This window comes from Copidosoma floridanum, unplaced genomic scaffold (assembly GCF_036245765.1).
Source record: "Copidosoma floridanum isolate Cflo_tuat_1 unplaced genomic scaffold, Cflo_Japanese_pri ptg000001l, whole genome shotgun sequence".
NCBI classification, from domain to species: domain Eukaryota; kingdom Metazoa; phylum Arthropoda; class Insecta; order Hymenoptera; family Encyrtidae; genus Copidosoma; species Copidosoma floridanum.
This window is the reverse complement of record NW_028321878.1, coordinates 14,437,427-14,464,015: the sequence shown is the minus strand read 5'-3', so window position 1 is coordinate 14,464,015 and position 26,589 is coordinate 14,437,427. Positions and strand designations below refer to the sequence as shown.

At 36.1% G+C, this 26,589-nt stretch overlaps 1 protein-coding gene across 1 annotated transcript in view; it reads left to right on the top strand.

Moving 5' to 3' along the window:
- Positions 1 to 1,825: 1,825 nt before the first annotated feature.
- LOC106640542 (uncharacterized) overlaps positions 1,826 to 26,589 on the top strand; it is a 43,548-nt gene continuing 18,784 nt past the window's right edge. Inside the window, exons 1-3 of the mRNA XM_089589917.1 lie at positions 1,826 to 1,909; positions 4,205 to 4,583; positions 6,911 to 7,143. Coding sequence (XP_089446043.1) covers positions 1,826 to 1,909; positions 4,205 to 4,583; positions 6,911 to 7,143 — 696 coding nt within the window. The remainder of the gene's footprint in view (positions 1,910 to 4,204; positions 4,584 to 6,910; positions 7,144 to 26,589) is intronic.

Below are 26,589 nucleotides of genomic sequence, written 5' to 3'. Positions count from 1 at the left end.
CTTACAACTTGTAAAAATGAAGAATTTTCATTTCAAGGTCTTCTATGATCAATTGACAATCTTACAACGATAACATACGTTAATATACATTAGTACTCGTATTAATTTACATAATTATAAGTTTCCGCTACATTATTGATAATGAGCTTTGATAATCATTTCGTGGTATTTCAAAGCGGTTTATCCAAAAGTTTTGGATGGACTTTGAATCCAAACCTCGATGTTGCATAAACAAATAAACGACACGTCAGGGTGTACCGTGTACACGTCAGCACAGGTTGTCAAATGGTACGAAACGAAAATACATACACCAAACCGATGGTCCGCGAGCACGATAAATTAACACAGAGTGGGTCCACCGCGTGTGTAAATCGCGTGGAATAAACGAAAACCGCAAGAAAAGGAGGAGCAGCGGTGTAGTGTAGGTCCCTTGAAACCGCGCGGTCAACCACAGGCAGCGTTTAATTTGAAAAATAAGAAGGCGTGGAGTCTCGCGCGCGGCACATTCGTATTATTACCATCATTATTATTCGGAGGAAGGGGGTTTAGCTCCTTCCACTTTGGGACCACCCAAAAATTTCGTAGGCACGCGCACGTATCTCATCCACCGCCTTGTTTTGCATCTTTCGGGTGCGTGTGCCCGTGGTGAGGAGAAAAAAGGAAGAAAGAAGGGGTGTAAGGAAAAAAAAAAAAAAATAAACAAATAGAGAAAATCGAATGCGTGCCTGCGATTGTTCACGCTCGGCGATTCATTAGGAGCTGCAGCCAGCGAACTTTTCGGATGCAGATCAAGGGAGGATATGGGTGTGGGGAAGGGAGCCGAAAAGGTGCTCTCGGCTTGATTTATGCGCGTATTAATCGTCCGTCGAGCGATCGAATCGGCCTTAAATGTAGATTTGGATGCGAAATATACGGGCGCGTTCGTAGTGACATTCAGTGATATAACACTTTTTGCGGATCTCATGATAACGTTGGCTAATAATAACGTGCTTCTACTATACAATTGTGAGCTTGATTCCCATAAATTATTGTCGCTCGATGAATCGATTCAAGCAAAAACATATATTGCTATTTTTGTCGAATTCATCAGTAGATTAAAAACAGAAATGGAAAATTTATGCCAATGAGCTTCCGAACAAGGGTATGATTGTTGCATAATTTTAGCGGACAACCATACATCGTAAAACAAATAATGCGTCAGTAAATTTCAGGAAACTTTTACTACCCACAGGACTTGGGTTGCATTATACGTGTCTTGCAGAATAAGGTATATTTTGTGTGCAAACCCATTACGGTGACTCTTTATTAGCAGCGGTCGATGTTAATAAATTTTTGTATTTTTCTTCGTTTTTATTTTCTGTCTCATAAATCATCGAGAGCATCGATTGTGGGTTCGTTGGAGTCGAGGTCAACTTGTAGACAGCCCTCGAGAGTTCATGTGAATGGCTTTAATCAAAGAGTATAGCGAAACGTCGTGTACCCATGTATGATTAATTTTACTGTGTCATCAATGCATTTTTAAATACGACTAGAGCAATGGTTAATTTTATTAACTTATTATACCACAGCAGCATTAAAACATGCTTGTAACGTTGGAACATCTCTTTGCAAGATCTTCAACTAAGAGCATCTCCAAATTTTGACTGTTTCAAATTGTACAAGATGACTTCATTCTTCTTAAAAAAATAAAAGAAAAAAAGTAGGACAGATGAACATCGAATGTTATGGTAAAGAAATTAGGCTACATCACTGAACTATATAATAACTCTTTATTGATAATGTAAGACCCCTAATTCCGATGTACATTTGTAAAAAATCATGGGAGATGCATGGTGTACAAATTGGAAATTTTGTAACGCCGACTCGAAAGTATCCGACTGCCGAGCAGCACTACGGTGGCTCGAAGTTCGTAATGGTCTACTTCGACGTTGGGCGTCTGGGATTCCCAAAGTTGGAGCTGTAAAAGTCCTATGTTTTCCGAAGACTCTCGATAATCTCGCTTCTCATCCATACTTGAAAAAAATTACCGAGAGCCTTTGAAAAAGCCTGGTATAGTTGGTGTAGATGATGTGGTACGGTATAGTAATGTCAGCCAGTATCAACCACACTATAATAATACCAAACATACTGGATATAGTTCGCAGACTAAAAGTACAATACCAACCCTGACTTGGGGCGAAGCCCCATTAGTATATATGTATTAATGGGGCAGGGGATTGAATTCAATATCTCAATCAATTTTGTGGGAGGAGTTCAATCCAAGTGAAATAACGGAGAAATTAAAATATCAAGGACAAACATAATAAATACTTAACACTTTCAAATTGTAAAATATTTAGTAAACAACATAGATAGTCTAGGATTCTTTTTCATAGAAAAATGTGTGATGGATTTTTGAAAACACATCTTTAAATATCATTGAAATACAACGTCTTATAAAGAACATCACCAAGTTTCGAATCTTATCACATTTTCAAGTATATAATAGCATTTGGAAGTGATTTAATGAAACGTTATTCATCGTCACTTAACATAAGAGCCGGAAGAAAATGAATTTTTCGTATAGATATCCCTGTAACTAGTACGTTGTAATATTTTTCTTTTGAATTTAAAAGTTTTATAATTGAATAAGATTTCATTTCCTGTTTTCATATTGTTAGTTTTTTACTGCTTTAAATAAAAAGAAACTATTACCGTGAAATTTGTCATTCCTATTATTACATTCCAAGTTTTTAAAACAGGACTTTGTTGAATATCGTTTTAATTTGGCTATCATCTTTTTCCAATTCAGACAGAAAGGGATAATGGATCCAAGAGTTCTTATAGGAAGCTTTCTAGTAGCAGATGCGAGGCGTAATTTATTTATTTTTAGATTTTCGAGCTAATTGGCAAAAAATGTACCCGTAAATTTTTTTTCTTCGTAGAGGAGATACTTTTTCAGAAAAGTGATGAAAATTGAGCAAAAATGAGAAGCATTGAATATAAATTAGGGCTTACATCTTCCACACAATGGTAGTACGAAGGTATTCGTAAAAAATATTATTTATTCCTGCTTAATGTTTATTTTCATCATAACAAATTTTTGTTAATGTCTTGTTTCCTTATAGTATCGTTCGTTATTTGTTATTTCATGTATCAAATTATTACAATCATTCAAATGTTATGGTTAAAAAAATTAAATTTCATCAAATACTCCATATAAGCTGACCTATTACCTTATTTCGGATTTTTCATCAAGCTTGACGAAAAAATTCAAAAAGCTCGTGGATTTGATTGTCAAGCGCACATTGCCAGTAAATTCTTGGGTGCGTATTCGACGGGGAACTCATTGAAAATGAACCCATGGACCTTACCATACAGCGTGGGTGTATAAAAGAGAGAATCATGAAGAGAAGATCAAACTACGAAGTTTATGTAAATGACGACTAATACGGAATGACGAGCAGGGTCCAGCTGGCCTCCAGGAAGGCTGTTTGGTATGCGAGACCACGATCTCGCAGTGCGCGCTGTCACTTGGGATTGGAGCGTTGTGTTACCTTTATGTGAACGCGTGTACAGTAATAGGGATAAATAATCAACTATCGAGGGACAGTATTGGCTTACCCTTCCTTCTCGCAGCAGATTTACCATCTCTTTTGTTGTACCGCCCTCCTACGCAGGCTTATGTACGCCGAAAGTAGTTTTTTTATTTCATACCAAAGTACTTCGTTGAATTCTCTTTTTTTTTAGCGTAAAGTAAATCACTTCGTATGGGTTCTAAAGTTTAAGTCGTACAAGTCACTTTTGTAACACATTCAACAATAGAGGGTGAATTATTCATTCATACATTCATTACGTGCGTACGAGTCATAGGTCCTTTCGTGTAGATTACGTATATAAAGAGGGGATCAAATTTGTAAAAGCCAAGCGCAACTCCATTTCTCTACCATATCATTCATGATTAGAGAACATTGTAATATAAATTGCTGTATGAGAGCTAAAGTTTTTTCTTGCACAAAAAAAATTTTCTGTTATCTTTGTAAGATGTGATATGTGTTGCAAAATGCGACAAAATTGGTAGGTTTATTGATAAAATCATGCGCATGATAATCTACACTCAATACTTAAATTCGTATCGATATTGTACAAATTGAATAAGGTTTTTCCTCATCTACTTGCGTAGGAAGATTACTAATAGTTTTCCACGTTTTTTGTCCTGTCACAGGATTCCCTCGGTGACAAAAACGAGGAGAAAAAAGTGACCACGACCCCGACGACCGTAGTTAGCCCAACTCCCTCGACCACCGTCGCGCCCAGCAGCACCACCACTTCGACGACGAGCACGTCACCGAGAACCACAACAACAACGACCACGACCACGAGCACGAAGACGTCGATAACCCCAAGGCCAGGGGGGAGCAGTCGCAAGGAAAGCCCGGCTTACGAGGCGGCGTCCACGGGCTCGCAGTACAACGGCTACCAGGCGAAAAACGACTACCCGGCGATGTCGGCCCACAGCGCGCTCAAGTGGCAGTACCTCGGGACCCGCGAAAGCGTCACCGAGACCCGCAACAACATGCCGCAGTTCAGTAAGACCGGCAAATGTGAGTTTCATGTCCATTCCATATATGTATAAGTATACTCATTTTATTTCCACGATGTATACTGTGTTGTACTCGTTGGTAATTGCATGCATCGACGCGTTCATCTAAATTTAGAGTTGGGAAAATAGGAGTCAACGCGTTAGAGCACACGTAAGTACACCAGCCGCCTTGAAGACACGCATGCTAATGATGTTGTTTGCCTGTTTCATGCGCGATCCCACAATAGGCTGTAAATCGATGAAAAGTTGGCAAAGAGCGCGAGAGTATTTCTTTTTTTTTTTTTTTTTTTTTTCATTCGAGACAGATGCATTGTCCCGTATGTATACAAGAGTCACCGGGATGATTTCACGCTTCCAAGAACAGAGACGTTAATGTTGATGCAGATTGAAGATTGTTACTTCATTTTTACGTTGCGTTAAATCGTTGAATGTTAATAATCGTTAATCGATCGGGTAATGCCACTCGCTTGAGGCTCGTACTGTGCGGTTTGATTGATGGATTGTGTGTTGAAAAAAAGCATATTTATTAAAGACGTGGATAGAATCGTAAAGTGCTTGTTCACCTTCTTTTTTTTTTTCTACAACCACCTAGTGCCGTTTTTTTTAGTGTTTTGCTACAATTATTGTTACGAATTCGTTAAAATCTTATTACGGAAGCGCAATCGTACGTACTTTTTGCATAACCCAGAGGATAAAGTCAAAAGAAAACGTCGAGATGAAAAATAATTAAACTCGTGTGGAGAAGGAAGTAATTACTCAAAGGCCCGTCCGCCCAATATGGTTCTTATGGACCAGCCTTCCAATAAAAAAAAAAACAAAAAACAAAATAAAAATACACCCAAGCTCGGGTTATTCGCACTTGGTGGTCCATATTAGCTCGTATATATTTACTTTGGTTTACTTTGTACTCTGTACATGCACAACACGACTAATTAGTTTTTGACACGAGTAATGTCTCGCACGTGTATGAACCCTCATATGCACGTGCTTAACGCGTCCGTTCAATGCAGCTTTTATTTTATCCATATAAACTGAGGACTTGAATAAATATAATCAAGTACATTATACTCTTTATTCAAGTAATTTTAATAAACATTAATAATTTTTACGTATTTTTGGTGCTATTTTATGTATCAAATTAAAATATATCTCTTCTCTATAACCCATGCTCACAGTTTTTTTTTTTTTTTTTCTTTTATGAATTTTTATCAATTTTTTGGGGGCTTACGTTACTTTGTCGTTTATACCCATATTCTTTGTGCATTTACACTTATTTGGCCCAATAGAAAAGCACCACAGGTAGTTAACTACATTACTGTAAATATACTTTTTTCTTTAATTAGAAGTGATATCGTAATATACATGTCCTTATACCTCTACAATTTTTAAAAATTTTGCATTCAACGCTTGCTTATTGATGTTACTGTAGAGTACAAAGTTCATGGTACATGTGCACTTTACAAATGATTTGATCCCCATGTACGCTTCTAGCTTGAGCTGACGAATAATCCCTGAAACAGCAGGACACAATGCTATTTGTTGATATTTCAGCCCAGGGCTAGTGTTAGTATAGCTAAAATGGCATTGGTGCGTTCAGTTGGATCGGTGGAAGTGTTGTTGAGTACAAACGGAAAAATAATGAATTAAACTACATGACCTTGTTTTTTGTTTTACTGTCTCAACTTACAGAGCTATTTTTTTTTTTTTTTTTTTTTAGCTTGGCATATAAACTCGACTAAAATGCTGCACTATTTATGGGTTTACTTTTTCTACATTTGTAGCAAAAGTCATGTATTGCAACTGCAGTATACTGCTATATTTTAGTGGGGTATAGGTTTTTAAAGTTATAGGGACTAAGGCTGCGTATACATGGAGTCTTGAATATCCAGGACCAGCCCATAAGCCCGTGTGAGTGCGAGTGAGAAGCAAGAACATATACTCTCCTTGTCGCACTCACACGGGCTCATAGCTGGTCCTGGAAGTTCGCGACTCCATGTATACGCAGCCTAACTTCTATGGATATTCATTTTGGTTAACGAATTTCTTGATAACACGTACACCGCTTTAAATATGCAGCTCGTAAGAGGAGAAAAATATAAACAAAGAAGAAAAAAAAATATCATGAAAAAATTGTGAAAGCCAACGCACATACGCATCCTTAACCATATCCGCATAACACCATCGCTCATTAACGCTTCGAATCGTTAAAAAAAGTGTTCCTCCATCGCACCTGATAACCATCGCCAAAAGTAATGCGATGCACGTCGAGTTTACTCACATCCATGCTCGAAACAAAGCGCCAAACCTCGTTGATGCTCGAAATTCCAGCTGCCGAGATGCACGCGGCTCACAGTCACGCGCTCCACGTGGCCAAGGAGGGCAGCTGTCAGTGGCCCCGGGCAAAAGTCGTGCCGGTACGCGAAGTCTACCCAAACTCGACGGCCACCTACATTCCCCACTGCGCCATCGTGCACCGCTGCTCCGACGACACCGGCTGCTGCAGGTCCGAGACCTTGACCTGCGAGGCCAAGCAAACCCACAACGTCGAGCTCTACTTTTACGTGAGTACAGAAGATTTATGCATACATTCATTCGTACGATTTGAAATACCATACAATGTAAGACTGCATCGTGAACATTTTTAGTTTTGTGCAAATGTTTCCAAAAACACAAAATTACTAAAGAAAAAATACGTACGTAATTGGCTGAAGTGCTGGGTCGGCGATAAATAAGTGTTATCTTTCCATCAGGAAAAAAAAAAAAAAAGTAACGGTAAGCGTGCAAGACAGGATGTATTGTCTTGTACCTATATACTTGAATGTACGTCGCCTCGGAGTAAGGCCGTGGGGCCCGCAATCGATTTCATGGAAAGCCCAGGATTCCACCAAAAAGAAAAAGATATGCGATCGCGTAAGATTATTCAACGCCGAGGGTAATAGCTTGCAAGACGAGAGAGCCATCGGGAATTTCGGTATTTACACTCATCCCTTGCAACCGACGTAATGTAACAATGAAATTGTCGCGACCGAAAATTGCCTCAATTACGTGCAGTGAAAGTAAAGTCGTGACTGGCCTCGTTTAGCCTTGTAAGTTGGTCGTCTCGATGAAGGAGGGGTTGGCGAGCGTGTAATTCACGAAATTAAGATACCACATGCATCCAGAGATACGTACATTTGTATACCCTGCCCGAGTACTTACCGAATAAATAATTGTTTTGGGACGCGCGTGTGCACGAAGACGTCAAAGCCCGTGTACGCGATGACGACTTAATGGTGGTTGCAAAATCGTTCTTTATTACGGAGGGAAAACACAGGCTGCAAGAGCAAAGTGTGTACTTAGGAGAGCAACGCGTTGTCGATTCGAAATAAATGGCCCCGTGGTGAGAGACGTTATCTGCGTGTATTGATTTATCGTGTACATTACCGCGTAGTGGTGATTTTTTTTCTTCTTTTTTTTTTCATCAGTAAAATCAACAACCAGTGTTTAGTGCTGAGGTAACGTTGTATTAAGAATCCATGGCGTTGTTGATGGTGATAATTAATAAGCCGTCCATTATTCTCAGGGTACATAACTTGTCCTTACACGAGATTGAAAAATACCTATTCCACAGATGCAGTCTCTACTCGGTCTCTACTTAGTGAAGATTCATTGTCTACTGCGGAATAAAAAAAAAAAATTGAGATTGACTTGTCAATCTTTACTATTTATTTTCAACTGCCTTGCGTTTCACCTATTTCGATCTTCTTTAGACGCTACGCATATTAAACTGACAAACTACTGGTGAAATTGAATTACATACCTAATACATTACGAGTACACGTAGAAATTTGTGTATAGTTGAATATAAAGGCACGCCCAATCCTTTCAAGATTAACTGAGGAATACATTAGATTTTTTATATCTATGGATTTTTTGGGAATACTAAGAAATTACAAATTCTACCTTTATTATGAATATAAATACTTTCACAGTTGTCATAAAAACTTATGATTACTTTGCAATATACGTGTAGCATAACTCGAAGAGTCTACTATGCTTTTTTGTGTTCTTTCACAAGTTTATCAAAACTTTGGCTTTTTTAGCTCACATACACCAAACTATAAGCACCAGTGTTTAATTTATAAACGACCGATTTTTCATTTATTTTTGTGGGATCTTTATTATTTTAAACAAGTTTTTTCAAATTTTATTCCTTTGAATAGCAATAGAAATGATTGTGCATACAGTTAAAATGGACTTTGCGGATCTCAAAAAGCCTTGAAGAAAAAAAAAAAAGATTGCGTATTAATCTGAATGGAAATTGGGAACGAATTCGTATCAGACAGCTCGAAAGCGCGGGTGATACCAAAAACAAGTCCCGATTGAATTTTTTGCGTGCCACACGCGTGACAGCAATCACAGCGGGAATGCAAAATATTTTGCAGGCTCGATGAAATTTTAATGAAAGTGTGCTACACGCCATTTATCCATTTGTCGCTCGCTGATTTCATTAGGTGATCGTTATTTGCAACCGGTCGAGCTATCGTCGGGTGATTGATTAATCGAGCAGTGCGATAACGCCTCGAGACGTGCATTAGGTAAGCAATTTCACAAATTATCGATATGCGTTGCGCCACTTTCTTGTTTTCGTCTGTACTTTTCGACTCGATAATCGCATCCATCCATGCTCCTGATTACTTTATTGATTCTAAAAATCATTGCTGGAAATAAAACAAGTTCATGTGTAAATAAAACAATAACAACGTGGCTGCTGCAAGAGAGTATGTTTATTTTGGTTTTAACAATCGGGTCAGAACAATCAAAGGACAGGATGTAATGAGAGTATTAGTACTTTATTTACTTTTAATTTACTCCTTGAAGTATTTATTTTTTGCAATCGTTGCAGTATGGGGACACTCGAAACTTGCTGCGGCAGCAGATTTCCCATCCCGATAAGATCGGAGATACGTATAATACGTGTGACTCAAGGAAATGCGCCGGAATTTTTGAACGCTGACTTGTTTTGTGTTGGCTCTCCCAACTCGTTTTAAAGAGCCCAATTATTGCGACTCCACCATCATACAAATTGTCAGTGTTTTTTCCGATTTCGTTAAGACTTTGAATTATTTATCAGGCCAGTAAATAAATAATCAAACAGCATTTTTTCAAACCACGTAAATCTCTTGCTTGAGCTCGTAATTAGCGCAAGCAACCAGTCGGATCTCGAGGGCTTGCAATCTTAAACGCCTTTTTTGAAAATCAAGGAGCTAATACTTTTGGAAAAGCAAGTTATCATAGCTATAACATTTGACCGCTTAATGGACGATACATTTAATAAAGATATTTGGTTTAATTTAATTTACAGTAATTTTTGCAATAAACACACTGTGCTATTAACGAGGCTTATACTTCAGTCACCTCCTTGTCCACATTAATTTGCTTGTTCTGTAGTAAAGTATAAAATATTGTTTGACTCAGTAAAATTGTCTAAATGAGACTATTTACACGTTGTAAAATATGAATAAGAGATAATGAATTATGAATAAATGTATACTTTAATAGACTTATTTTGTAATCTCTTGTTTTCATTATAGATCGATTCTTCACTTGTGAAATTAATATGCAAGAGACGATACAGTTTTTTATGCTTAGTATCCATTACCAAAATAAAAACAATTTCACTACAAAACTGAACATTAAAAAGAAAATTTACACCCCAAACCATCCCGGAAACGATCCACCAAGCCCCACATAACGCATCAACTCTTCTTCTCGAGAGGTACCTTCAGTCGCGCGAAAAATTCGAACAAAGCATAAGAAGAAGAAGAAGAAAATGCCGCATCCAAGTGCCGGCGATCGCTCGCGCATCGATAACTAGCAACTCCGTTACATCAGGGAGATTCAGAATTGCGATTTATCCCATACCATCACCACCGCGAGCGGACGAAGCGGCGATTCTCGTCAGAAATTTATTTCCCTCTTCTTGCACGTACCGGAATTCGTCAGACTTCGCTTCCATCGAAAAAGTGTGCAGATCGCGACGATGAAGGTAAGAAAAAGCCGATCAAGATCGTGGTTGCAGATACAGCCCGAATTTTTATCCTCTGCCTGAGGCCCTGTCACGATGTTGGGCCGAGCTACTCACAATCCAATTCGATTAATTTATTTATTTCGTACCAGAGTCACCTGCTCCACATCCACACGAGAGCTTCCAAAGCTTCTTTTACTGCAGCGTGTGAAATTCGGTATCAGAAGTGAGAAATGGCTTGTGATATTGCTCAAAGCAGTCGAGTGGGTAACTTTCCCTGTTTAGATAGTAGCGATAAAAACTTAATTGGGATGTTTGCACGGAATGGCGAGCTGGAGAGCCCATCTCGGATCAAAAGAGCTGCAAGCCCTCGAGATCCGACTGGTTGCTTGCGCTAATTACGAGCTCAAGCAAGAGATTTACGTGGTTGAAAAAATGCTGTTTGATTATTTATTTACTGGCCTGATAAATAATTCAAAGTCTTAACGAAATCGGAAACAACACTGACAATTTGTATGATGGTGGAGTCGCAATAATTGGGCTCTTTAAAACGAGTTGGGAGAGCCAACACAAAACAAGTCAGCGTTAAACAATTCCGGCGCATTTCCTTGAGTCACACGTATTATACGTATCTCTGATCTTATCGGGATGGAAAATCTGCTGCCGCAGCAAGTTTTGAGTGTCCCCATACTGCAACGGTTGTAAAAAAGTATCGCTGCGGTTAGCGGTACTTCCCATCAGACATGTTTATATGCATCCACATGGATACTCACAAATGGCCATCGCACGCGACGTGAATCCATCATCGCTCGCACGGAGACAGCGTTGATTCGATCGTCAAACCACATGTTGTATTTTTATTGTTGTCTGCAAATTCATCAGGTCGTTGAATTGAGAAATCTACATGCCAAAGCAATTTTACGGGAAAATCAGCTGCAGTGTCGTCAAAAAAATTATTTCCACGCCATTTTTTATTTGATGAATGAGAAATCTTATTTCCACCTTACTATATCCATGGGAATGGCTTACATTTTTTAGTTTAAACAACAAAACAATTTATGACTGATGTGGTGTGTTAATTACTTTAATTGTTAAAACTTTTCGTATCTTGGAGTACGATGTATATATAAAAACAAATGTGATAAAAATAAGAAATAGCGCATCCTTTACCTATAGAAGGGAAAACGTGTTAACAACAGGTTGGATCTTTGATTTCTCAGAAACCTAAATTATTTACCGATATACTAATTATTGCAGTAGAATAATTTTTGTTTTTATAACAACCACCTCAACAGATGTACTAATACTAATGATCTGCTGGATAATTATGAACTGATTATTTATAATTTTTACTTCAGATTTAACGTGATGGATCGACTATTAATTTTAGTTAAATTAACACAATTGTTAATAGTGCATTTATCCAGATTGTTTTTTTATCCAAGTCATATGTACGTCTTAAAATCTAGTAGAAAAATTTTAATTCATGATATGGTCTTGTAAACGTTCTTGTATACACAAGGTAGGTCTTTTCACTTTTCAGTAATTAGGAATGGATAAGCATATTGTTAATTTTTATCGATTTGTTATTTAACTATTATATAAACTCATTTTAATTAGTTGACACAAAAAACGTTAATGAAAAAAGTGTTGTTAGAGTGCATTATCCATGTAACGTTTCATTTCATATTTTATTTTATTTTTGGCTACTATGTCCATTGATTTTAGACGCATAATTAATTTTTCAACTCAACTAGTCTCGTTCCAAACCTCTTTCCTCGTACTTTATTGAATGTGTTTTCTATTTTTGACCAGCTTCTAGCTGGAAAATACTACAGTGAAAATGAGCTAAAATCCCCGAAAAATTTGTTTTCAAGATTCCAGAAAGGCCCAATGCGTGTGCCTCGTCGATTTTCTCAGATATAATTATAATTTTCCTTATTTACATGTTATATTGAAAACTTAAAAATAATTACAAAAACCTTTCCATCAGTTTAGATAACGAATTGTTGTTTTGTAGAATCGCCTAGACGCTTAGTCATTTGCTACATAAATGAATTCATAAAAGCTCGATTGCTAGACAACACAGAGAGTTACTTCCGTCGAGTTTATGCATGTATGCGTTAGGCAGAAGACACCTTGGTGTCAGGAAAAAAAGCACTCATTTTGTGGCTGAACTTTCATAATTTATAGCAACAAAAGTAATGAGCTAATAAGTTAAATGGAACTTGCGGCCAGAGTTTTTGCTTGCAAATCCGGATTGTTGTTTTTAACTCTACATCAGCGTAGAATTTTTATTTCAAATCGAATTCCAGAAGCGCGTGGGTGCAAGAATGATACACACCCACTTTTCTTGTTTACTTGAAAATCATATATGGTACCACTTCATCATCAGATGAATTTTTCAACGTATGAAAAATTCCATAGTAGTTAAGTAAGTGACTTGACTTTGATAAATTAATTATAATTACCTCAAACAGATTTGAAAATTCTCATTGATTTTACTGTACACTAATTCTAAGTATTATTGTCAATATTTAAAACGTATACAGAAAGAGAAGAAAAAAACAGCTACCAAAACGTGTTCTGCCAGAGTCGTGAATTCTTACGTTTTCTCGCACCTTTCGACGGTGGCAACTTCAACGCACACTCGCTCCCAATCACCTTGAACGTGACCGCAGAGTTTCATTTGCGTTTGTCGCCTTAGCGGACAATGGCATTTGTCTAATATTCAAAATCACAGCTACCGAGGAATCAAGAGTTTCATTGTTCGATCTATTCGTTGTGGAAAAATCTTCGATCAAACTCCCAAAGACTCGTTTTTTTAGAAATTCAAGATACAGTTCTCACAGCCAATTTTCACTCGTCGTCCGAAGAGTAAATAAACGATCTGAGAAGGAAAAAAAAAAAAAATTAAATCCACCCACTTCTGAAGAGCCACTTGGACGTACCACTTGGTATGTACCTTCGCAAAAAACGCAAACGTCAAGCTCGAGTGGATTTCCAAACAGATGTCCCCTTGAACGGAAAAAAAGTGCAACCTATACGAATGTCCATACGCTCGCGAATGCGATACCTCGTTCGCATGGACGAATCACCACTACTTTAAAATCGTCACCGAGCAGATGGCAATCGCTATGGTCGTCCACGGCTGCACGTCGGGGGAGATGGTATTACTTACAGTACACGTACTTGGCTGGACGTCAAAATCAACGCAGTGATTTACACGTGTCTGTGGCTCGCAGCCGCTCGCAGCTTCAGATACTTATGTGTACGCGCGTGTACACGGACATGTAGACAAGTACCGGATTGCTTATGTATCAACAGATACAGAGAGAGAGAGAGAGAGAGAGAGAGAGAGAGAGAGAGCTTAGGAGGAAAAGTCGAGCGACGCGCTGGCCCACTCCGGTCTTTATTATGTGTCCTACAGCAGCAGTGGAGGATATAAATACGCCCAAGCGAGTGGCTCGGCTGACTTCCGCGATACGAAAATACGCTGATTTACGCGCTTGGTGGGGGATAAGAGACGAGCGTTGGGTTGTACTTGGACGATTATTTATTTATTTTTTTTTTTTTGGGAGAAAGTGTTAGGCAAGTTGTCTGTTTGTAGGTATACCAGAATTGAGTTTTCACCCGTTCGGGGTAACCGAAATTGGGTTAGTAATATCCGTAGCGCGTATGTTAGGCACGACAGGACTACGACTAAGGATGTACCTTCGTAGGTATTAGTTGTGGACTACATAGAGGTTTGCTCAAGTTGAGCCTTAGTTATGCGATTTTTTGTAATTAAATCTTGTATATGCTTTTTCGTTGATTTATTTCTTACTGTCCTTCGTTGTGATTTAATACCACAGTAATTTGACGCAACGATGACGGAGTTGTCAACTATATGATTTCATTTCATGCAACTTTGTGACACTGTTTTTGAACATTTTGATTGACAACGTTTTGTGCATCAAGGATTTCATTGGGTATAGCTATTTTTTTCTAGCAGTGTACCCATCACTTGAGATATTGAAGTATTTTAACATTTCTAATTTTTATAGAAAGTCCGATAGCGTGACGAAGGTTATATAAATAGCAGAGTGTTAATTAAGTGTAAATAAAAGCTGAGACGAATCTATGTGAATGTAAAGAATTTTCTTCGGGTAATAACATGGTGACCATTATTATTGCTATTTGCGATGATGATAATACCATCTACAATAATATTGCACACAATTATACGCAGAATGTTTTTATGTTTTTATGTCATGTTTGCGCGTATGTCAAGAATTAACATACAATAACCACAGGGCACGTCTTTACATTTAATGACAGTAAACGTACTTATGATAATCCGAATGATTGTCTGTACGATTGTTCTTCGCAAAAGTTTTAGAATCCACTTAAAGCTGACGTTTCTGCTCGTACTATGTAGTTTTCATATAACATGGGAAAAATCATTCCGCTATACATATAAACACACCCTGAAACTTTTAAAAAATGTACATACGGAGTCTTCCAACACTTGTCTGTAGAAATAATCGATCGAAAAAAAAAAAAAAAAAAAAAAAAATCTTATATTATTGCAGCGAGAAGATTGAGTAATATGCGTGTACTACTTACCCCCATACCTACACCCAATCATTCCACAATACAGCAATGAAACATTGTTTGTTTGAGTCTTTGATTATAAATGGCTCGCGATTGTGATAGAAACGTGACGCCTATCACTCTTAAAAGTCTTGCTGGCGCTGCTACGAGCCATATAAAATACCAGTCTCAGCTCTACCTGTTGACTACATGACTTCGAGTGTATATATTATGTGGCGCTACCTACTATAGAGTCATAAACTAAATTTACCAGAAAAGGAGCATTGGACCATGTCTAGAAAATTATACTCACGTATCAATAGTAATGACATAATTCATGGAACTGCATTTTTAATTACACAGATTTATTATTAAAAAAAAAAATAAATGTATAGCATACACGCTTCTATATTCCAACTTGTAGCGAAGACAATACGTAAGTAATTGGGAAATAGTTTTCTTCCTTTTAGGTTTATCTTATTGAAAATATATCATTTCCACGTATCATACAGTAATAATAATAATAAATCTGAAACAAACAAAAGTGTAAATATTTGTCCTCATGAGATACAGTGAGCACTAAGCACCTGAGGTGTGCTCGTCAATTCGAGGCTGGGCCAAAGAGCCGTCAAAGCATCAAAAAAAGTCCAGTGCTGTCACATCCACTCGAGAAACGAAAACAACGTGCCCACATTGGCCTGCCAAATTCGTGGTTCCGACAGAGCAAAGCGAAAGATCATCGCACAAGTTATACCGGCTCGGTCGGAGAGCTGTTCTATAAGTGTCAGAGCCACTGAGTATTTCGATGCTTCGCGGAGTTATTTTTAGGGCCCGGTGTCACCCGAATGTGATATCTATTACGGTTACGCGAGCAAGCATTTTAATAGGCGCGAGTCTCGTTCGTGCCGCAGACGTCTCAGTTGTGTTCTGGTGCGTGAGAAAATAAGCTTGACAGGGTTGTTAATCATCCCTTGTTCTCGTGTCGATGCTGCTCCGTCGGATACGTATGGTATTTTCGGAATACTTGAGTCTGCAATTCACTCTTGGATAGGACCCTAGTACGATTAGAAACCCATGTGTTGATTATTTAGTGTATTTTTTAAATATGTTTATGATCCATTTGGTTGATCGAACCTAGTCACTTTCGTTTTTATGAATCCCGAGCTATTTCAAAGATTAGTCTTGCTATTGTCTTGCTTCTTCTTAGGATTAGAGACCAATTTTCAGAAGTGTTATAGTAATTCCTCAAAATATCTACAGTATTAACGGAAGACTAGCATTTCTTATCGTTTTTCCCAAAGATCACGTTGTCTTCGTTGTCTTGGAGTCGGTTAGTCAGAGTTTATTACGAAGCGACCTTACGTTGAAAAACCCGAAAGAGTTTGGTGAAATTTTTGAAAGTACTTTTAAACAATAAGTTTTATGTCCAGGTGCTTAGTCAATCAGTCAAAAACGCTATTTCAAGCAAGAACTTGTTGAGACGGATCCACTCGTGTGTTCAAATTAATCAATTCCTCAATCTGTAATATCTAGGTCAACCAAACGTTTGTAAAAAAAATAAAGTGTGAGGAGTCTTGGGACCCCTCACAGGAGCAAAGCTGCCTCATATACGTAGCAGCGAAACATTATCTGACATTAATTGTACTCATAATGTCTGTAGATACATAATACATATATACATGCCAAAGCATGCGTGCGCGTCCCCACACCCACCCACCTACACACTCATACGCATACACATATTTCTGGGACAAATATCCAAAAATTTATCATCAAATATGTAAGTATAAACATTGTTTGCTGAAATAAAGTAAATAATAACCATAAAATAAAGTAAAAATGTACAGCTGATAGGAGATACACGGCGAGAAATCTGTATAGCAGCAGTAAGGTAAATGTCCTTGTCATGACCACAAACATCACACGACTTTTTCTAATTTTTTTTCCTTAATTGTGAGCTTCAATGGTAAAAATTTTGGTTTTTATTGGTGCGTTATAAATTTACCATTATTATTTTAATTTTTAAATATGGTTCTTAATAGATAAATTACTTTGTTCATAAAGAGATTATAAGACCAAAATTCACATATTTATGAAACATTGTACGTATTATTTCAGAATTATGTTCATATTTATAAAACTTTTTTAAAAACATGAGTTTAGTATAATATTCAAGACATTTAAAGTTTTTCACTTAAATAACACTATTGTATTCAACAGAAATAATTTTAACGTTTGTTTGTTCATTAGATATGTATAAATTACTCGTTGAAGATTGGTACCATAATGTGTACAGTTCTAAACATAGGTTATGTTTGACCTTATCCCTATAAATGAAATTATCTTTAAAATTGGTCACTCCCCAAGCTGAGATCCCGAACGTCCCATAAAAAGCTTCGCTTCAAAAAACAAGTCAGACCGAAATTAAAAGTAAAATTTCAATCAACACATGAGCAACCCATCTCATCTCTCCAACTCAAGTCCCCCTGTCCCCTCATCCTAGAAGCCAACAGACATGCATACCCTATGTATACCGTACAGCCTCTCGCAGAGAACAGGTGTAATGTTGAAAAATCGAGTAGCAGCGACGGTGAGCCGAACCGAGCACACGTTCCCTTTTGCTCCATTAAACCCGTCCGTCCGAAATAGCTTGCGTAACGATCCCCCGCCGACGACCTCCCTGGAAGAGTATAATTCATCTCTCCTCCCTCCGTTCGCGGGGATAAGCCCCTGACCTTTTAACGGCTGTCAGTCATATGACAACTGTGAGAACCATTAGAGAGGCGAGATACTCTTGACTGTATGTACTAACGTGGGTGAAGGAACCCACATGATATCCATCGCCCTGGAATGATTTATCATTTCACCGGATGAGAAATCGTCGATTGTAATAAGTCCTGGTTGGTTTGGTTTCGATGTACGGACGGATGATTCATCGAAAATCTCGCGATATCATGATAGAAAGTGATCATCAATAGGTTAAAATTCATCTATAACGGTGATGGGATCGAGAAAAAAGTATTGAAACAAGTGTTTCGTGGTTAATGAAATTGAATCAAGTACAATCTAAAACCAGTGATGTTACAGTGACGAACGCAAAAACGATTAACCGTAATCTCAGCTCATTAGCGTCACTGCAAATTAGTTACCAGGTGCATCATTCGACCTGGTGCTGCAATTATATCCTAAGCGCCACATGACAATGCTGTTGTGTGTCATCAAGACTTGAAACGATGAGATCACGAAAAATGTTATTCTTAGTTTTTTTTTTTTTTATTATTCCGTACCACTACGAGAACGACAGTGTGTTATGTACTATGACGAAAGCGTGGATGAGACAGTAGCCTTAATGACCGACTGGCAAAGATCTAAATCATTTATCCTCGTATTAATTACGCTCTGACTGATAAATAAATTTTGATTTTAATACAATAGAAAAATATTCGGTCTACTCGCTAAGACAGATTTTTCGGTGTATCGGGATGTCTTACCAAAAACGGTCTTGTTCTACTTACGGTCGTAAAATCGTTATTCTGTCACCGTTTCTAATCAAATTTCAATGTTAAAATGAATTCAAGAACATTATATTCAAACGGGTGTTTTTTCCCCTTTTTTTACGTGACCGATTTAGCTATTAATTGCGTTGATGGCCGACGCCGTGGTTATAAAAACGTTCTAATGAGAACTTCTACATGCACAGAACTCACACCTGCCAGTGTAATAAATTTTTTAATTTGCTGAGCAAAAAATTAATTACGACAATCAATAGCAAATACCTTGTTGGTTCGTATAAAAATAATCCAATTGACGGAGACACGTAAAATTTTACTGTGATAAACAAGTTTTTTGTATCTTCACATTCTTCACTGAAGCTTATCATGACAAGGACGGAATGATATTGTTTCCAAGAACAAAAGTGTTTGTACTAGCTATTGATGAATCAATAAAACTTATTTATTACTCGAAAGCACAGTTGGTACGCGCCATTTACTCGACGATAATCTAGACTTGCGAGTTGTAGTTCTTAATAGCAGAGTCTAGCTTCGATTGATGTAGAAGGTATTAAAAGCTACGCTTTGATCTCTTCTTTGGCTTTGTGATAAAAATAACAAGGCTTCTTTTTCAATTTTTGTACGATATTGTTTAGTGTCAGTCTGTTTTTTTATTTTTTATTTTATACATGGTTTATTGTTTATTTGGTTTTTGTCATATGGTGTTCAAAAGCTTGCAAAAAAGTTACTTACGTTATTTGGCTTCGGTGAAGGCTCCACAAGTATTTTGCACTGTGCCATATATAGTTACAAACTACTTTTCATTTATAAATGATAGGAATTGAAATACTGGGTAGGAAGTATAGGCTACTACAACATATGTTTGGTCATTCCTTGGATCTATGTAAAATATTGAAATAATTAAAACTGAAAAATTGAAAATAAAAAAAAAAGTATAAAAAATATTGTCAAAATTTCCTTTTATGAATAAACTAAAAAGAAAAAAATATTTTCCTTTCCTTTTTGTGTGCATAATAAATAAAAGCGAAAATTATCAAACTATTAAGTAATATACATCAATAAGTGTGTGTGGATTAGTGACTTCTGCTTTTAATGATGATGCGTACATACAGTTATTTTTTCTTTTCGTAACATCATATCTTCATAATTTTTTGTATTTTTTTCATACGATTAAAGTGTAAATTTTTAAATGACGAGGCATTGGTATTTAAAAAAAAACTTTGTTCACGCGTGGATCAAATGCGTTCAGCGCTATACTACAAATTTTCATTTAAATTTAATTAAATTAAAGAGCAATGTTATTTTGAAGTAATAACTTCGGAGAAAATTACACCTGACTAGTTTTTCGTCGTTATCAGCTACGTGTTTTTATTTTTATTTTTCGCCAATTCATGATTGTTGATTCATACTCGTCGAGGAGCGATAGTTTTTGCATAAATATTTGCATCTTGTGTACAGATGTGTATGCACGATGATTGAATTGTTTTTACCGAGAAATGCCATTGGACGAAAAAAAAAAAAAAATGATTATTAAACACTAATTACAGATATGAAGGTTATGATTTCATTGAGTACTTTTTAATTGCGTATTGTAAGCCTACAATTAGCTAAGACTCAGTAAATGCATGTAATATTCATCTACATGTATACTCAAGTTTTGTGTGATTACAGAAAAAGTTAAATAATAGTTTTTATGTTTGTATTAATTATCTAGAAAAAACAATAGCATAAATGCATCATGTATGTAAATTGGAATTAAAACAAGTGTGAGATTTTAAACATACCATGTGAAATGTTACGTAATATTGAGAAATCTCATGCTGGGATAAAGATTTATTTTTTTAATAGTGAGATTTATATTCTTAATATAATCATTTACAAATATTTGAAACAGTTTGTATCCAAAATCTAAAAAAATTCATAAACTATTAAGTAAAAACATTTTAGTGAAAAACTCATCAAATATTTAATTAAATGTAACAACTCAGTGATTTATGAGTCATACCTAATTAATTGTACATTGAGTTTAATTTTTATATTTATTTTAAAGTCAACAGGTAATATAATAATAATAATAATAATAATAATAATAATAATAATAATGATAATAATGATCATAATAATAATAATAACAACAATATTGATAACAACAATAATTATTACTATTATTGTTATTATTGTTATCATCATAATGTAATCACATTTAGCATATGTAATACTCACCGATGTAGATTGTACATTGTACCACAGTTGTAATGCTGGACCAAGTTTATTACAATGTCTTTCGAATCAAGATGCCGTGCATGTAAGTGAAATTTGCACACAATATAGGGTGTCAATGAATGGCTTTACGCAACTAGGTGTTCAATGTGCATGCATTTCTTTGTTTATGAGTATAAATATTAACAAAGGTTTTTACCAAATTCTTATTTAAAATACGACCGACTACTCCCAAATTATTAAAGTAGTATTTGGTAAAGTATACCTAAGAAACTGTATATTTGTGCGTTTATTGTACAGTTACCTATCTTTACTCATCTCATTGAAAAACTTATTAACATGTAAGCAAGTAAAATTATTTTTTCATGGTCCGAAAAACTATTTCAAAAATTCATCTCACATTGTACTATAAAAAGTCTAAGGATCGACATTAAAAAGCGTAATTTCTGTTACAAAACTATGACTGTTATCCTTGCCTATTCCAGCTGAATTTTTGCACTCTTTGAGAAACTATACACGAAAATAAAATCTGTTTTTAAAATTTGGAATGACAACCTTTGATTACAAAAAAGATAACACTGTATCCGTATTTAGTACTCACCACGTAAAGAAGTTCCATGTGTCACAGTGAGAGATAATAAAACACCTACTATACCTAGGAGTTTGTAGGGATTTTAGTATAAATTTTTTCTACACCAACAGAGTATTTCGAACCTATACTACATAAAAATGTTAAAAATCCGGTATTTAAAATGTAGTAATTCGAAAATGTATTCAAGCTTAATCCTTTTAGTTAAGCTATCTATAATCAAAGTTTTGAAAAATTTTGTGTTGTCTCTTACACTATTACCTGAACTTCCAACGTATTTCGTAAATTTAAATGATCAGATGATTGGTTAGACAACCTGTGTGTATACAATGTCGAAAATTTTTTCAGTTTTACGATGGTTGTGATTATAGCGTTAAATAATTAACGTTTTATGGGATACTCAAAAAATTGATATTCTGAAAGTCTTGAATTGTTCGCAAACCTATTTTATTTAATACATACAAGTAAAAATTTTTTCAACTTTGACATCTTTCAATTTTTATTACTTTTCCGTATACTAGAGTAACTTTTCCTTTTGTCTCAGGTGACATTTTTTTTTTTTTTCATTCCTTCTATCTCAGTCATGACTGATTTAAGTCTAATGATTGTGTAGGGGGTTTTATATACATATGGCTTTGTGTTTTCATCTCACCATTCTGTTCATCTTAGAGTTTTTGTTTCTTTATGTATCTCGACTAAGTCATTATATATTTATTCCTTATTTAGATTTCATGGTTTTTTGTCTTATAATGTAGTCTTAATGTACTCAATGTGTGCGTGTGTGTTTTTTGTAAATTGCTAGAAAAAAAAAAAAAACTAAGTAATCTCGTTGATGAGAGTTTCCATTGAGATGAAGCAAATTTTTCATACATCTTGAAGGAAACTGTTTAATGATAATTATTTTGATAAGTTTTTATTTAATTTCCCATACGAAGACCAAAAATTGTTAATGGCAAAAAACGTAAATTCTGAAGCTTGGTGTGGAATTCCTGCATCGGAAGAGCAAAAAAGGACAATGGCACTCGTGCTTTCATATGTATGTAACATCTTCTTCTTCTTCTTCTTTTTCTTCGTCTTCTTTGGCGCGTCTACAACTGCATAGCACAATGCCCTCATTGTTTCCCTTCGCGTCTGCCTGAGAGACACAAGCAACCGAGGTTTTTGTCTTTCTTTCTTCCTCTTCGTTCCGCAAGTGTCAAGTATAACTCATGAAACAAAGTCCCTCCTGCTGCTGCCTTCATATTTACTGCTTGCAAAGTTTTTTCTCGCGTCCCTGAATAACATTGTAGATATGCGAACACGCATGTTATAGTAACTGAGTTGACATAGATAAATTTTGTTCACCGGGAAATCCTACACGTCCCTTAGAGTTTACAAGTACCTATAAGTATAAAAACATTTGTGCACATGAAAAATTTCAGAAGAAATTATCATTTTTTTATAGTTCTTAAAAAAATAAAAAAAATTGTTTGTATCACGTTTACGTTTACTGCGAAGATAAATTCATGATTCTTGTGTGGTTCAATTATTTTTATTTTTATTTATATTTTTTTAATTGTTGAGTAATTTTACTGGTTTAAAATACGAAAGCTTATTTTGAGTGTAAATCTATAATTAATTGTTTGTAGCTCGTAGTTTTAATTTCTACTTTTTATAAAATATAAAATATTTGACAGTAGTGCCAATAAATTATTTATATACTACCAAATTTGTTCTTTGTATACTGGTTTGAAATACGAAAGCTTATTTTTTGTGTAAATCTATAATTAATTGTTCTAACTAATCTTTAGTTAATTAAAGCTCGTTGTTTCAGTTTCTACTTTTTATAAAATATAAAATATTTGACCGTAGTGCCAATAAATTCTTGGTATACTACCAAATTGGTCACCGAACCAAACAAATTTTTTTAATCAAGTGATGTTAAAAACAAAGTAAAATGTACAGTAATAGACATTTATGCCCCCGATTTCACACATATGAGCTAGAATACTAAATATAGGGCAAGAACGTTAAAAGCTTACTAAAGTATCTTGAAACTGTTTTTCCAAATTTCTCGATTCAGTAATAATGCGAGACTGAGGAGTTTTTGGTAAATCGATTTAAAAAGTAACAACTTTTTGAGTACCCAAAAAACCATACATCTAGAAACGCGAGTAGAAACGTGTTCTCAACGCTTCGCAGCATGTGACGGGAAGAAAAAGAAAAAACAGAAGCACGTAAAGCTACAACTCAATTCAGCCAAGTTGATGTTAGTCCACGATTAAACTACACAGGTTCCAAAGCTCGTTTCGCGCCTCGAGCACGCAAACTTCGGACAGTCGGTAGAGAGCATACGTACACTGCACGCGATTTCTTGCACAACGACACGCAAGACTGTTTGAATTTCATTGCAAACGTATACGCTGTCTTCAAAATATAGAATTTCTCAGGTGACATTTCGAAATCAAATTACTTGGTCAATTTAATGGAACTTTGCTATTTCGCAAATTATTTTATTGACTGAATTAAAATTTTAGATCCAAGCGACGTAATTGGTGTTGAACATTGTGGTTTCGTGCAAAAAACATGTCATAAAATCAAGACCCGACAGAATTTCTTAGCTTTTTTCTCAGTCCTTAAAATTTAATCTGTATTTCCGTGGTTTTGGTTTAATAGTCATTACTGACTGCTACAATGTGGTCGATTTGCAGTGCATGTACAGCATGCACAATAATAAAGATAACAATTAACGCTGTGGGTTGTTTAGTTGAACAATTCCGAGACGTACACGGTGAAAAAAGCTCAACTAAAAACATCTCAAAATAATTAAAAAACAACGTAACAAAAAGCAAAAACTGCTCGACGCTTGGCCATTATGTGGAAAAATCCGATCCTTACGTCACGTTCGTGCCTTGCTTGCGAAAATTCTAATCTCACTCGACACTTGCACATCACGCGACAATAATTACTGAATAAGTTCCCTTCCCCGCCCCCTATGACTGCTGGAACGACATGCACCTCCGCAATGTTTCCCTCGTGTGTCTCTGGAACTGCAGGCTATATCTTTTCCTTCCGCTCTCGCGGGCGCACTTTTTCTCGGAGGAGAACTGGTTTGGAGCGATTGGAATCAAGAACCGTTTCGATTTTTTTTCGAGTCGATGACAAATCTCTGGATGCTGGCATGGAATTGGATAGCTCCATCCGGGCACTTTACCCCGGTACCAAATTGATGGAAGAGAAATGGATGGGAGTAAAGATTGTAACCTCGACTTTGGAGTTCAACCAGATTAATTAGAAAAAAAAAGGAAAAAAATCACTTTACGCGCGAATGGGGATCTGGACTAGTTGCAAAAGTTTGGCAGTGTATATTACGTTCTTCAAACGGAGTGGTTGAGCTTTTGTACAATACCAGTGTCATCAAACGTTAATCCGATCTGCAATGAAAGGATCACATAATTTTCCGGACAAGCATTTCGTGACTTGATCGTTCGATGAATTATCAAAGGGAAAACAGTCCTTTATTATTCATACGCCTGGCTTTGAAAAGCTTACAGTTAAAACACGCCAGCATCCCGATAAACTGTACATCAGCAAGCACAGTTGTAGAAAGAAGCTTGGGGCTCTTCCAGATGCGCATGTGTTTTCATCGTACAATTTGAATTGCTCCAAAGCTCGTCGTATCGTCGGCACAATTCAGTAGTGAATGAGAAGGAAGCTTCAAGTAGGGTAGCGCGACATTACACGTCAATGTCGGAGTTTGCAGCTTTTTTCTTCCAAAGAGTCCGTAAGAGCCTTGGTGACTGAGAAGGACACATAGTGTTGCGCTCAGCATGAGTTTTTTTTCACCCGATCATTGTTTCTTTATTTTTAAAAGCGGATGGCTGGATTAATTGAATTTGACGTTTCTGCCTTGCATTGACGAATCTCATTTTTGTGAATGTCGAGAAATGCGTCACCTTCTGTGCAAGTAGGGTTACGAAGTACCTGTTATGAATTTTCGACACCTAGGATGTCACAACTAATAGTTTAAAATTCAAACATTGCTTTCAGATAAAATGTATGAAGATAGTACTCTTTTTAACATTGGAGTCACAAGCAGCAATTGAATTTGGTTTTATGTTGGTTCTCGTTATTGAGCTGACACTATTGCTGTTTGACCCACATTATAACATTCGTAGCATCAGGTCCCAATAATTTAACCAAACAAGAATCGTGGTGTTTAATAAATTAGATTCAACAATAAGATCCAGTACTAACAATTATAACGATTTTTTCAATTGCTCATTCAGTGTGCAAAGTACCCGATTTGACTTGAGGGTATTAAGTGCTAATTTGTACATAGCGTGCGATATGAGTGACGACTTCACGTTTTGGTTTGCATACATTTGTATTAAAGAGAGAATTTGGAATTGAAATTTTTGCACAATGAGCCACGAGAAATAGCACAGGCTATCCGTGCGAAATTCACCTTTTAAGCTCGTTGCCTCCAGTACATTCATCGATACCGGAACATTGAAGAGGGAACAATTGGTCTCATTAATCACGCGAAGTAGAACTAAAAAAACTATCTATTCTGCAAAACAAAATAACAGTGATGTTCGTAAAAAAAAGTAGTTTATTTAGACTTGCAACACAAATAGTGAAATATTAAGGTGGCTTCTGTGCGCTCGACGTTAAAAATATGAAAAATCTAATCAAGTTTAATCAAATTAAGTTGTATACCTTCTTTGAACCCTCATGCCTAGCAGACCATTCAATCCACTATTTAACATAAATAAAAACTCTACAGTGTATAAAGAAATCTTAGATATTTTTAGAAAAGGCATGTATTCCCGACACAACCTCGAAATATGTAATAATAAAGTATGTCAAATATATATATATATATATAATCTAAACAATAACTTTCTGTTTTTTTAAAAAAATAGTCAGAGAATATAATTTTTTTCTCTAAAATAGCCATATGAATATTCGCCCCCCTGCGCGCTCCGCGCGCCAACTCCCGGCGTAAAAGTTTGAAAGTTTTTTCCGTAAATCTTTAATTACTTGAAGTTCATCTGTATTACTTTAATGTCATTTTTTTAAGAATATTGAAAAACAGCAGATTTAAAAATTAGTTTACTTC